Source organism: Emericellopsis cladophorae (genome assembly GCF_022114955.1).
Source record: "Emericellopsis cladophorae strain MUM 19.33 chromosome Unknown NODE_6_length_900724_cov_123_231613, whole genome shotgun sequence".
Classification (NCBI taxonomy): Eukaryota; Fungi; Ascomycota; class Sordariomycetes; order Hypocreales; family Bionectriaceae; genus Emericellopsis; species Emericellopsis cladophorae.
In genome coordinates, this window is record NW_026250931.1 from 325,414 (window position 1) to 336,624 (window position 11,211).

Below are 11,211 nucleotides of genomic sequence, written 5' to 3' on the forward strand. Positions count from 1 at the left end.
ATGCGTACAGCTGGGTGCATGCGTTTTCGGCGATGCTGCAGGCCTTGGGCACCAGACATTTATCCCGCCACCATTGTATTGACCGGCAAGTTCCTTGTCCACTTTGAGTCCTCCCATGTCTCTTCGTAGCCACCTGAGTAAGTTTACCAAGTCATTACCTTCAGCCCTTAGCGTTAAAGGCGAAGCTAAACGCAGCGCATCGCAAATGACCTCATTGGGTCCCCGCCAGTTCCCGTGCCCGCGCACACGTACGAGATCCGGGCAATAGCATTAAAGCCGAGGCTACTGTACTAACAAATGCAGACTGTGAAGGGATGGTGCTTATTGAAATTCGATATGATTGAAGAGGCTTTGGAAACAGTGGCACAATTCGACACTGCACATGGATACAAATGCCCAGCCACACCTTCGCCCACGTTTCTCAGGCTGAGATTGCGGCGGGCCAAACAAATGAGCACCATGCGAGCTTGACTCGCTCCTCTCTGCTTCATTTTCAAAGAGACGCGTGCTCGGGCCGTTTCGTTTGGCATTTTTGTCAATGAGTAGGCCGGTCAGTCAGGCGATTCACCCACGCCTCGGACAGACAGGCAGGGAGCCTTGTGGCATCAATTGACAATCATTGTGTTCATTCACTTCATTGGCAACTGCCAGCTTGCCCAAATCAGTAGAGGCTCGCTTGCATTCATGTGGGGCGCATGCCAAAGGATTATGTCAGCAACTGGCCCCACCAGCTCGACCAAGTCAAAATTTGTTCGCTGCAAAATGCCAGTCACAACCACCACCTCCAATCCCTCCTCAGTCACTTCTCCCAGCCACAACGGTAGCGACTGATGGACAGCTCGCGTCCAGTCTGACGGGACCTGTCTCAATCTACTCGATTTCATCCGCTTAAAGGTCGTTTAGGCCCTGTTCGGAATGCGCAGCTTCAATTCGGCAGCTGAAAAGGGGGCCATCGCATCACCGCGATCCCTGGAATGATTCAGCATGCTCAGGCAAGCTGGTGGTAAGTTGCGTGTTGATCGTAGACCCAATATTTGAAAAACAAAACGGCATCAGTGTGTACAGCAATGGGCTTCTTCTCAGTGCCATTCTTGCTGAAGGATTTTTCTATCGTGCCAAGAACAATTATTTCGTCTGCCCTCCTATTACCAAACACCTCGGCCTCGTTCCCACGGCTATTGGTGCATGAATCGAGGGTGACATGTCCCTTCACTGAGACCTCGTTGCTTGCTGGGGATGATGTATGTCGACACGTTCCATCCGAGCCATTTTTGTCGTCATGGCCAGTATCACCCGAGGAGGCCCTACCGCAGTCTTGAGTCACACGAGCTCGTATCTCCAGGGGACAGGCGCTTCCAAGACCGCGGCGCCAAGCTGGATCAAAAAGAGGCAAAGAGCGCATCCTCCTTCGTGGACACAAACACCAGCCCGAGAAAGGAGAATGGATCGATGGCTGATGATCTGCGGCCATGACAGCATGTTCCCTGCTTCCACTGTCGGGGGTCGTGTTGATCTTAGGGGGAGGACCTAGGCGACGTGGTGCGTACGCTGGCGCTTTGACGGCAGACATTCGCCACTTTACCAGTCTTTACATTATTACTTATGAGCCGGGACTTTTTGATATTAACAAGGCTTGCCATGGGATTAGGTTGGTACTTGGGAGTTGGGAGTGCGGGAAGGCTCACAACCCGAGACATGGCGCTGCTTTGCCAGCTCGTGGTGTGGTATTAGGGTGCCCTGCATAATTACTGGGAACCTCGAGTTCAGTCACCCACGAACGGGATTCGGGAGGGAGCAGCAGTTCAATCTGAGATGGGTTGTCAATTACGTCTCTTGAGAGAAAAGGAGCGAGCACTTCTTTTCGAAAGGCGCTACTGCTTGGACCGTGCATTCTTAAAAGCTGACGGTTCGTTTCTGCCGACATTGAGCGGGACAGAAGTGATGCTTGTCGTGATCCTCCCACTCTATCAAGGGGATCCCGCCATTTCGTTCTTCATGCGGTCTCGGTTCCTGCTTGGTTTCGCCCCTCAGCAGGAGGGCAGGACGCAGCGAGCGGCCAAGGTCCATCATGCATGGCTCTGCTTTTCATTCAATGAAGCTATGAAGTATCCGTATGATATGAACATGAACGTCATAATTGGGAACACAACGTCGTCGTCCTGTCCCAAACCCGTGCCGAATCATCGGACCAGGGGTGGGTGCCCTGAGGAGTTGTCTTGGCAGGCGGCCATTCTCCCGATCTATCATGTCTGATGACAACTTTTTACTCAGGGTCCACGCACACCGGCGACGACGGGAGGTGGTGGTGTTCCTGTGCTGCACTCGGCGGCAAAGAGGTCCTATGATGCTGACTTTTGTCGCCCTGGGTGGGGGAGACGTCCAATGACTTTGGTGAGACAGTGCCCATCACAGCCTCGTTACGAGGGGAGATTGAGAGCAGCTGAAGATGGCCACAATTTACTCCGCTGACCTGCGGACTGGGGCCGCACGACGTCAATGCGTAGCGCGGTCGCTCCTCAATCTCCGGAGGGCCCGTCTCATTCTTTTCTGTCTTGCCATCGACGGCTACTTTCATTAGGGCATGTGCCGGGAATTGTTGGTTCAGATGTCTCATGGCAGTGAGGTGTCAAAACGGACGCTGGAATTTGTGGCATCTCGATGACAACAAACGCAATGGCTTTGCGGTGCTGCGTAGTTAGACTGACCTCTGGCCGTGGATGATGATGATGATGATCGATGCATTCTCGCTGACTCCATCGTGAGGGATGCTATCTGCATTTTTGTGGCCAACATCAACAAGTGTCGCCATCGGGGACTTGGCGTGCGTCGTTGTTCGTGGGCGGTACCTCAGGGACCTCATTACGGAGTAGCGGGTGTGAGTAGGCGCACTGGCTGCCACTCAGGCCGGACAGCGCGCAACGGCTGGGGCGCTGGGTGCCTGGCGCTGTGGCAAGCTAGTGAAGCCACAGCGCCCAGCCCGCCAAGTTAGCGAGGAGCTCGGTGGACCCTCGGCCAAAATAAGTCAGACGTCGAGCATTTCTCCCATTTCTCGCATCCATGGCGATTGGCAATTGCAAGTGGACTGGACCCTCCCTTAACCGAACCTCAAACCTCCAGGCGGTCGCGCTCAGAATTGTTGTGAGCTTGTCTTCTAACATCTTGTTCCTTATTTCACATCTGCGCGTTTTTGTCTTGGTCGCTTGTCCAGCACATCTTGCTTTCCCTACATCATCTTACTTAACCTTACCTCACCTTACCCCCTGCCCTGCGCTCTGAATACTCTGCCGGCCAGAGATCAGCCCATCCATAGCCATGGTTGAGTAGGCGAGACGCCCATCCTCCCACTCGACCAAGCGTCGTTTGACTGTTCTACTCCTCGTCTTCTTTCCTTCTAGCAGGCCGATGCGATGAGCGGTTCTACAGTATTCATGGCACCGGCAGTCGAGTCCTCGAACGGCCTCCCCAGGTCTCACTCGACGCCTGAGCTCATGTCCATGTCCAGTTTCTCCTTTGATACCTCCTGCCAAAGTTCACGAGCGACGGATCAAGAAGACGACCGACCCTACGAAGTGCCCAACTTCGACAACGATTTCAAGCTCGACACATCATTCTTTCTCAGCGATGCCTCCAGGCCCGCGAGCCAACCCGGTGCTCCATCGTGGCGTCCCGCCGCGCCCAGAAGCCAGCCAGCCGACAGCGATCCCCAGACTGCACAACCGCCCGCCCTCCGACGCTCTCGAGCAGGCTCACTGATGGAGAGGCCGCGCTCCTGGTTCCCCACAACGGCAAAGGCTCCCGTGAAAGAGCCGGCCGACATAGAGCAGCAGCAGCGACCCGCCACATCCGTGGGCGAGGAGGGGGTGAGCGAGAAGCGCTTCAGCTCCGTCTCGGGCAAGACCACGGCCGTCCAGGATAGCCTCGTCAACTTTGCAAAGAGGTCCTGGTTGTCATCCTCACCCTCACCCTCACCAAAGCGTCGGCCAAACACGGCCAAGGACAAGCAAGACAAAGATATGGAGGACGTTCCCAAATTGGCGGCCCGCTCTCCATCTGAGACAGCAGCAGAGACACGGGCTCACCTGGTCAAGAACCGCCCATCCGAGCCAACCCGACCATCCAAGGCGCTTAACCGGGCGAGCTCCTACTTTAGCAAGATGAAATCGAAGCCGAAAGTGTTCAACGCCATCGCCGAGCTCGACAATAGCTGTACCTCGTCTGTCAGCAGTCTAGGACCCAGTGCCTCGACGACTACGGATGATCAACTGTCTCAAGCCCCTACCGTGACCGACGACTCGTCTGCCGAAATGCCACCGCTGCCCAAGCCTGATCGAGATCCTCTCTGGTCGTCGTTCAAGAACCTGGAGGTGGAATTCAAGGGGTTTACTGCAAAGTCGACGTCGCAGCGAGTTGCTCAGTTGCAAACACTCGTCTTGCCTTTTCTCCGCAGCACAATGGGGCATGCATCCAACAAGAAGCTTTCCCCGGAAGATATCGATCGACGCGCTGTCATCCTGGACAAGTGGTGGAATGGACTTCTCGGTCTCATGGACGGCGTAGGCATGGGGTCGGTGCCAGGAATCGATCGACACGTTGTGTTCGACACTTTGACCACGATTATGGTGCGTCCTGAGTGGAGGCAAACCACGCCGTACTTCCTGCCCCTTGCCGACCGAGCCGTGTGGGAGCGTCAGAGGTCAGAACGAAGTGCAGAGACGACAGAGGCAACTGACTCCGATCACTCTACTGTTTTTTTGGTTGAATCTGCGGAACACAACGTGAGGACGATGTTCATCACCAACCTCGCCAGGCAGATGGGATTCGTGGTGGAGAAGATGGCCGCGAGACACTCGCCACAGGCTCTGGTGACCTTTGCTGGTGCGACCTGCGCCTACGCCTTCTTCTTTGTGCCTGGTGTGGCAGATATCCTGGTCCGTCTTTGGGGCATAGGCCCCGGGCTCATCCGGCGAGCGGCGGATGCAATGGGATTGCCGAGGCGCTACAAGGGCGAAGGGGGCGACACTGTGGCCATGTTCCCTCCCCAGCTGGCTTCTCTCAGCTGGACGTCACCGAAATCCATGTGGAACACACTCAAGCGCATCCCGAACATGCCAATGGTAATTTCGCGAGTTCAATGGATGGGGCCGTGGGTATCGAGGTGGAAGGGTCGGGAGTCTGACCTTCTGTTCGTGTTTTACAAGGAATTCCATGCCTTGACGGACGACTTTCTGCCATCCAAACTGCCACTCGTCGAGAAGGCGCGCGCTCCTGGATTCGCCCTAGTACACGCCCAGCTACTGTCCATTATTGACGATACGATTCACCGTCAAGCAGCTATGGACTCGGGCTTGCACATGATGGATCCCATGCCCGGTGCCGATGCTTCGGCCATGGCCATGACACTACCGCCGGCCAACCTCATGAAGGGCATGAGCGAGAATAATGTGATTATCCTGCTCAAGGATTTCATGTCGAACGCCCTGCCAGGCTTTGCTGGCGCGCGGCATACTTTTGCAGAGACATGCGCTGCCATCATCAAGGCGGCTGTGATGAAGACGTCGCAGTTTGACACGGCAGCTTGCTTCACGATGTGCGACTTTTTGGAAGAAGCACTGGCCATATACGACGACTACGAGGACCCCATGTCCGGCAGCAAATCGTACATTGACTGGCCGTTCTGGATGGACGTGTTCAAGAGGGCCATGCGGTCCATGAACACCATGTCCGAGGTGCGCGTATTGTCCTTCATCTACACAGTCTGGCCAATCATCGTCAAAGACCAGACCCGCAAAGCTTCAGTCTGCCTAGACTGGCTTCTGACGGAGGAGGTGTTTGATTCTTTCTTCAACCACTGGTGTCCCATGGTGCGCTCATACTACCACCGCTTGCTGTGTTGGCGGATCTGTCGGTGTGTCGGGGACGCCGACGCGGTAGACACGTGAGTTTTTCTCTCGCCCTTTCTGAATCTGATCGTGGCCTAACAACCGTCAGAAATATCTACACCGTCGTCTCGGCACGCTTAAAAACCGCCTGGTCCCATTACTTGCACTTAAAGCAGAGTGCGGAGGAAGCTGGGCGCTGCCCACCCTCCACAGCGCCGACTGTACCGACACCGGGAAAGAAGTTTATGATCATCCGCCAGGAAGTCAGCCAGCCGCAGCCGGGCCTGTTTGCTAACTTTGACTCCTTCTCCAAGGCTACGGGCCTTGACGTGGTCAGTGCCGACGAGATTGGCGAAGGCGCGGCCGCAAAGCCTGAGGCGAAGAAGAAGGGGTCCCTACTCGGCAAGATCATGTCCTTGGCGGGATCGAATCCATCAAAAGGCCACGACCGCAGGTCCTCGTGGGACGAGGAGTTTATTAATGCGCGTCGGGAGACGGCCGAGGCGCGCCACGCGAATGCACCCTCGAAGATTTCGACCTCGATCGGATCCAGCGATTCGGACTCTTCGTGTTCGTCACCCACCTATGAAGAATCAAAATATATCTTCAAGTTTTTCTTGGCGTGGCACCAGCCCAGCATGCCCCCGCGCGACCGCGTCCTCACTCGACCACGCCTGCCTGCCCCAGCACAGGCTGTTGTCAGCTTACGAGCGTTGGCTGGCGGCACGGACAAGGTCGACAATCGGCCAGCTCCCCTTGTCAAGGAGGCCATGGCGCACAAGGACGACGGAGACTCTGGCCCACCCGAGGCAGCTGCCACGGAGTCGGCTGAGGTGTCTGTGGATGAAGCACAGGAATTGGTTGCCGAGCCGATCACGGAACCAGTGAAGCCGGCAGGCTTGTACGTCAACAACGCCGTGTACACCGGCCGAGCCCTCGCGGAGTGGGGCCAGGTTATATGGGAATGCAACAACTTTGCCGACCGCCGCCGGGACGAGGGCGTCCCAGGAATAGCGCAAGTTGAGGTGCCTCTGCTGGGGGTGGAGAGCTTCCGCAAGCCGGGCTGCTAGAGGCCGCGCGGCACGTGGTGAGCAGCGAGCCTAGCCTGCCTTGCATGTCACTTTGGTACTGCTCATCGACTGCTTGAGTGATACCCGGACACAAGTCCACACTGGTTTCTACAATTTGCCGTGGCCTCGAGGAAGATGTTGGGAAGCGGACCCTTTTTTGCTTCTACGGCGTGGTGCATTACACGATCCATTCATTTGACGGCAATGTACGAGTGGAAATGGGATACTTAATAGGCGCATGCCTACAACAACTGAACAAGAGAATTACCCTCTTTTTTTTCCCTCCGTTTCTGACATCATTGCTTCCCACAATTGTACTTTGCCGTGGTATCATTGAGGCTGTGACAATGCCATCATCTCCCTCTTGTACTTGCTCACCATGACGCCCAGCGCCTCGATTCTGTCCTTCACCCCCTCCCTGTACATTTCACCCCTGTCAGCGTAGTACGCCTTGTACTGTGGCTTGCCATCGGCAATGTCCACAAAGGATGCCTTCTCTGCTGTGAAGATGTGCACATCCGGCGTGATGTTGCCGGCGCGCTCCAAGAGGCCGACACGTACGTACGCGAGATAGCGTCCAGCATCTGCATAGTGGGAATATATCGTCGTGCCACAGACCGGGCATCCCACCAGTGTCGTCCCCGCGCCAGACGTGCTCGGCACACAGACCTTCTTCAGGCCCATGACCTCTTGTGGCTGGTCTGCGCCGGTGCTCTTTGCAAAGGGCTCGAGGTATCCTGGTGGTGTCGTTGGGGCGGCGTGCTGCGCCTGCAGAGCAGATGTCTCGATGATCGCATTGAGGGCCATGATACTCCCCGTCTGGCGCTGGCATGCCTGGCAGTAGCAGGCGTGCACGAGAAGAGGGGCGAGGTGGATGGTGAAGGTTGTGCGGCGGCAGGGACAAGAGCCAGCCATGGGGAAGAGGTCGTCTCTCTGCGAGTAGTGGGCCATTGGGCGAAAATTTTGGTTCGAAATGGTGATGCTTGAGGAAGAACAGCCGAGGATTACAGGGAAAAGAGAAACTAGGCAATCTATAGCCCTGGGGCTGGGTGGGAAAGGATTTGAGCCAGGCTTGCCTGTCTATGTGAGAGCGAAGCGGGGTTTTTGGTGTGTGATCTGGATGAGCCAATGGAAGGGTGGGAGGAGGCCAAATTGGGAAGGCAATGGCGCGGCGAGGCTCACCAATATCTGCGATAAAGCCCGCTTCGTGCAGCCAAAACGCGGGAACGAGTGATGGGAGGGCGAGTTCATTCACATTGCACTGTAACGCTCGCGTTGCTGCCGATGAAGAGTCATCCATCGCTGGATGGTGACTGCTTGTCTGTGGACGGTGTGAGATGGTCCCAAGGGACAGGTTTCAGGCAGTAAGGTGAAGCATCTTGAAGTGCAGAGTAGCGAGAACACATGAGCGCTTTTTTATATGCACAGAAAGAGACGTGTCGGGATGAAGATATCAGAGCTTGACCAGGTGTCTTGATGACTGAGTTGGTTGTAGCGAGAGCACTCAGGACAACCAGCCAGCCGTGCAAGGCAACTTTCTCAACACAGAAGTATCTGCCAGGCCCTTGACGGCGCAGATAGCACCATGTGCCCAGATGATTCTTGCCTTTTGATTATCCACTTGTTGGTCTGACTCATTCTTGTCTTTTGCATACAAGAGCACCCAACAGAAGACGCTGCGCCTCCGACTTACACGGACGAGAGGACATGAAGCTAAGCCGTTTTGGGTCATTTGAATTATGGGGCAAGCTTACGTCGACACTGGAATTCATTCACCACGTAAACGCGAGCACCTTCCACTCCTTTCTTCATCTATCGTCACTCATTGAAATCGTGCTGACAAGCACCAGGTCAGCTCATCAGGTTAAGGAGAATGTGAGCGAGCCCGACAATCCGACCAGACATCATGCCGAACACGGGCAAGCCGAGCAGGGACTGTCACTTGTGCCGCAAACGCCGCGTCAAGGTGTGAGACCCTCCACCCAGCCCTCTTCCCGCCTCCAATCTCTCCTGTGGCGACGCAGGCAACTGACAGCCTCACAAAGTGCGACCTCGGCAGACCGCAATGCCAGCGGTGCATCAAATACGGCGCAGAGTGCCCTGGGTACCGGAACCAGCAAGATCTCCTGTTCCGTGACGCCAACCCAGCCAACACCAAGAAGCGTAACAAGCGCACACAGCAACTCCTTTCAGGTCAGAATCTTACGGCATCTTCATCTGCATCTGGATACACCTCATCCAGCAGCTTCTCTTCGCCATCCACCATGAATTTGGATACGGGCCTCGACCCCAGCCACATGGCGACTGGCTCGACTGAGCTCGTACCTCTCGCTGGCGGTGACGGTGCTTTTGGCACCTTCCAAGTCCAGATGCCCATGGCCCGGACCATTAATGAGCACTGGACCAACCACTCCATTCCCATCTTGCTCAATGTCTATTCGACCATGGGATTTTTGAGCAGAATGCTCAGTTGCTACCCAACAGAAGGCCCTCTTGTTTGGGCTGCGCATCTCTTCACAAGAACATATGTGATCAACCTCCGCTTCCCCACGGCCATCCACAACGAGACCCTAGACGAGAACAGGCGGGAGTTGGGGGCCTACATGGGCAAGACGATCAGTGCTGTCGCTCAGGCTCTGAACCATCCCGATGGCGTCTTCCGTGACGACGTCCTCGCGACCGTCTGGATCCTGGCCAACTACGAGATCCTCATAGGATCTCTGGGTCGGGATCCGTTCCAGAGTAACTGGACTACCCACCTTCAAGGACTCTACACCATTATGAAAAGTCGGGGAATCGAACACTTACGGTCAGACTGCAGCCGAGCGGCTTTCTGGACTGGTTTCAACCTTGTGGTATGGCGACGCGTCTGTCTGCCCCTCACACCAACGTCGCTGACAATCACAGCAAGTCGGATGCCTGATCAGCACCACAAGCTCACACCCCGAGTCGGAATCCTGGCTGGAATCTATGGGCCACGTCATATCCGAGGACGAGCGGCTTGCCCTCATAGCGTCCATGCTGATGGCGAAGGTCGCCACGATACAGTCCCGCATGTTTGCGCTGGTGCAAGCCGACGACAAGGAGACTGCCGCGCGCGAATACGTCTCCCTCATGGGCGGGCTGACGGCGGCCGAGCATGAAGCGAACGTCAGCTTTGCTACGCCTGAAGTACAAGCCGCGGGCGACGTTCTCGGGTCCTACTGGCGAAACATGTACTGCGCCACCCTGGTCAAGGGATACCACATTGCGCAGCAGCTCGTCAACTTGGTGACCCATTACCCACTGTGCCCCATTCCCTTGACCCAACTGGAGACAGAGAGGAACTACTGCCTCGGGCGCGTGAGGAGCTCGGCGCGGGAGATTGTCGACTTTGCGTCCGAGCACTTTGGCCGCGACCTCCGGACCCAGGACCACTCGCCCAAGACCCTGTTTGAGGCGCTGCGGCTCGTCTGGCCCCTGACGGCCGTCTACATCACGCAGTCGACCACATGGGAGCAGACGGCCTCGGCCGGGCGGTTGCTCTTGTACGTGGGCAGGGAGCTCGGCATCAGACAGGCCCTGGAGGTTTATCCAAAGTCAGATCCGGAACGGGGCAGTGTCTAAACATGGAAGTGTTGCATGATGGGATTCGTGAGAGGGAAACGCGACAATGGCTACGTTGCTTAGCTGCTATGTTGCCGCAACGGAACAAGGAAGACCAGCATGCTCTAGCGACAGAACCCCATCCAAGCACCGAGCCACATGCCTCTCACCGACCTGACCGCGGCACCTATGAAAGAGGCGACTCCTGGGATGGGAGCCGTTGTCGAACCACTGCTATCTGCGTCTGGCTGCTCAACCCCCGTCGGGGTACTGGCTGGTGTCTCTGTCTCTGTTTCGGTCCTGGTCACTGTGAGGGTGGACAGCACTATTGGGCACGAGCACTCCGAGGGCAAGGCATCCCATGGCTCGTAGACAGTGCTGGTCACTGTGCTCTGGCGGCCAGCGCTGCACATGTCAGCCTCTATTCAGCGTGAATTCACACTGGAGACATACTCTTCGGTCCAGATGAGTCCATCCGAGATGACCGTATTCAGGCCGCTGTTCTTTTCCTCATCGCCGCACTCCCATATGTCCGTGTTACAGAGCGTTGAGGACCTCTCTGGATCGAACGTCGCATACGTGTGTTGGTGCCCGATCTCAGGGGGCAGCACAGGCTCGTTGAGAATCCGCACGATAGCGGATGGCAGAGAGGGTGGGCTGAACGTAGTGCAGCCCAT

The 11,211-nt window shown here is 56.2% G+C and overlaps 4 protein-coding genes across 4 annotated transcripts; 2 read left to right on the forward strand and 2 right to left on the reverse strand.

The window, feature by feature from the left end:
• Positions 1-3,407: 3,407 nt before the first annotated feature.
• J7T54_001669 (uncharacterized protein) lies at positions 3,408-6,949 on the forward strand (the record flags this gene model as incomplete). The annotated part of the gene is made up of 2 exons (XM_051503690.1): positions 3,408-5,935; positions 5,989-6,949. 2 exons carry the CDS (start codon positions 3,408-3,410, stop codon positions 6,947-6,949), a joined length of 3,489 nt encoding a protein of 1,162 aa, XP_051364649.1.
• A 330-nt stretch (positions 6,950-7,279) lies between these two features.
• Positions 7,280-7,900, reverse strand: J7T54_001670 (uncharacterized protein; the record flags this gene model as incomplete). Its single annotated transcript, XM_051503691.1, has 1 exon — positions 7,280-7,900. The coding sequence occupies one exon, from the start codon at positions 7,898-7,900 to the stop codon at positions 7,280-7,282; it is 621 nt and encodes a 206-aa protein (XP_051364650.1).
• A 955-nt stretch (positions 7,901-8,855) lies between these two features.
• On the forward strand, positions 8,856-10,555 carry J7T54_001671 (uncharacterized protein; the record flags this gene model as incomplete). Its single annotated transcript, XM_051503692.1, has 3 exons — positions 8,856-8,915; positions 8,995-9,804; positions 9,857-10,555. 3 exons carry the CDS (start codon positions 8,856-8,858, stop codon positions 10,553-10,555), a joined length of 1,569 nt encoding a protein of 522 aa, XP_051364651.1.
• Positions 10,556-10,659: 104 nt separating this feature from the next.
• Positions 10,660-11,211, reverse strand: J7T54_001672 (uncharacterized protein; the record flags this gene model as incomplete). The annotated part of the gene is made up of 2 exons (XM_051503693.1): positions 10,660-10,939; positions 10,988-11,211. The coding sequence occupies 2 exons, from the start codon at positions 11,209-11,211 to the stop codon at positions 10,660-10,662; spliced, it is 504 nt and encodes a 167-aa protein (XP_051364652.1).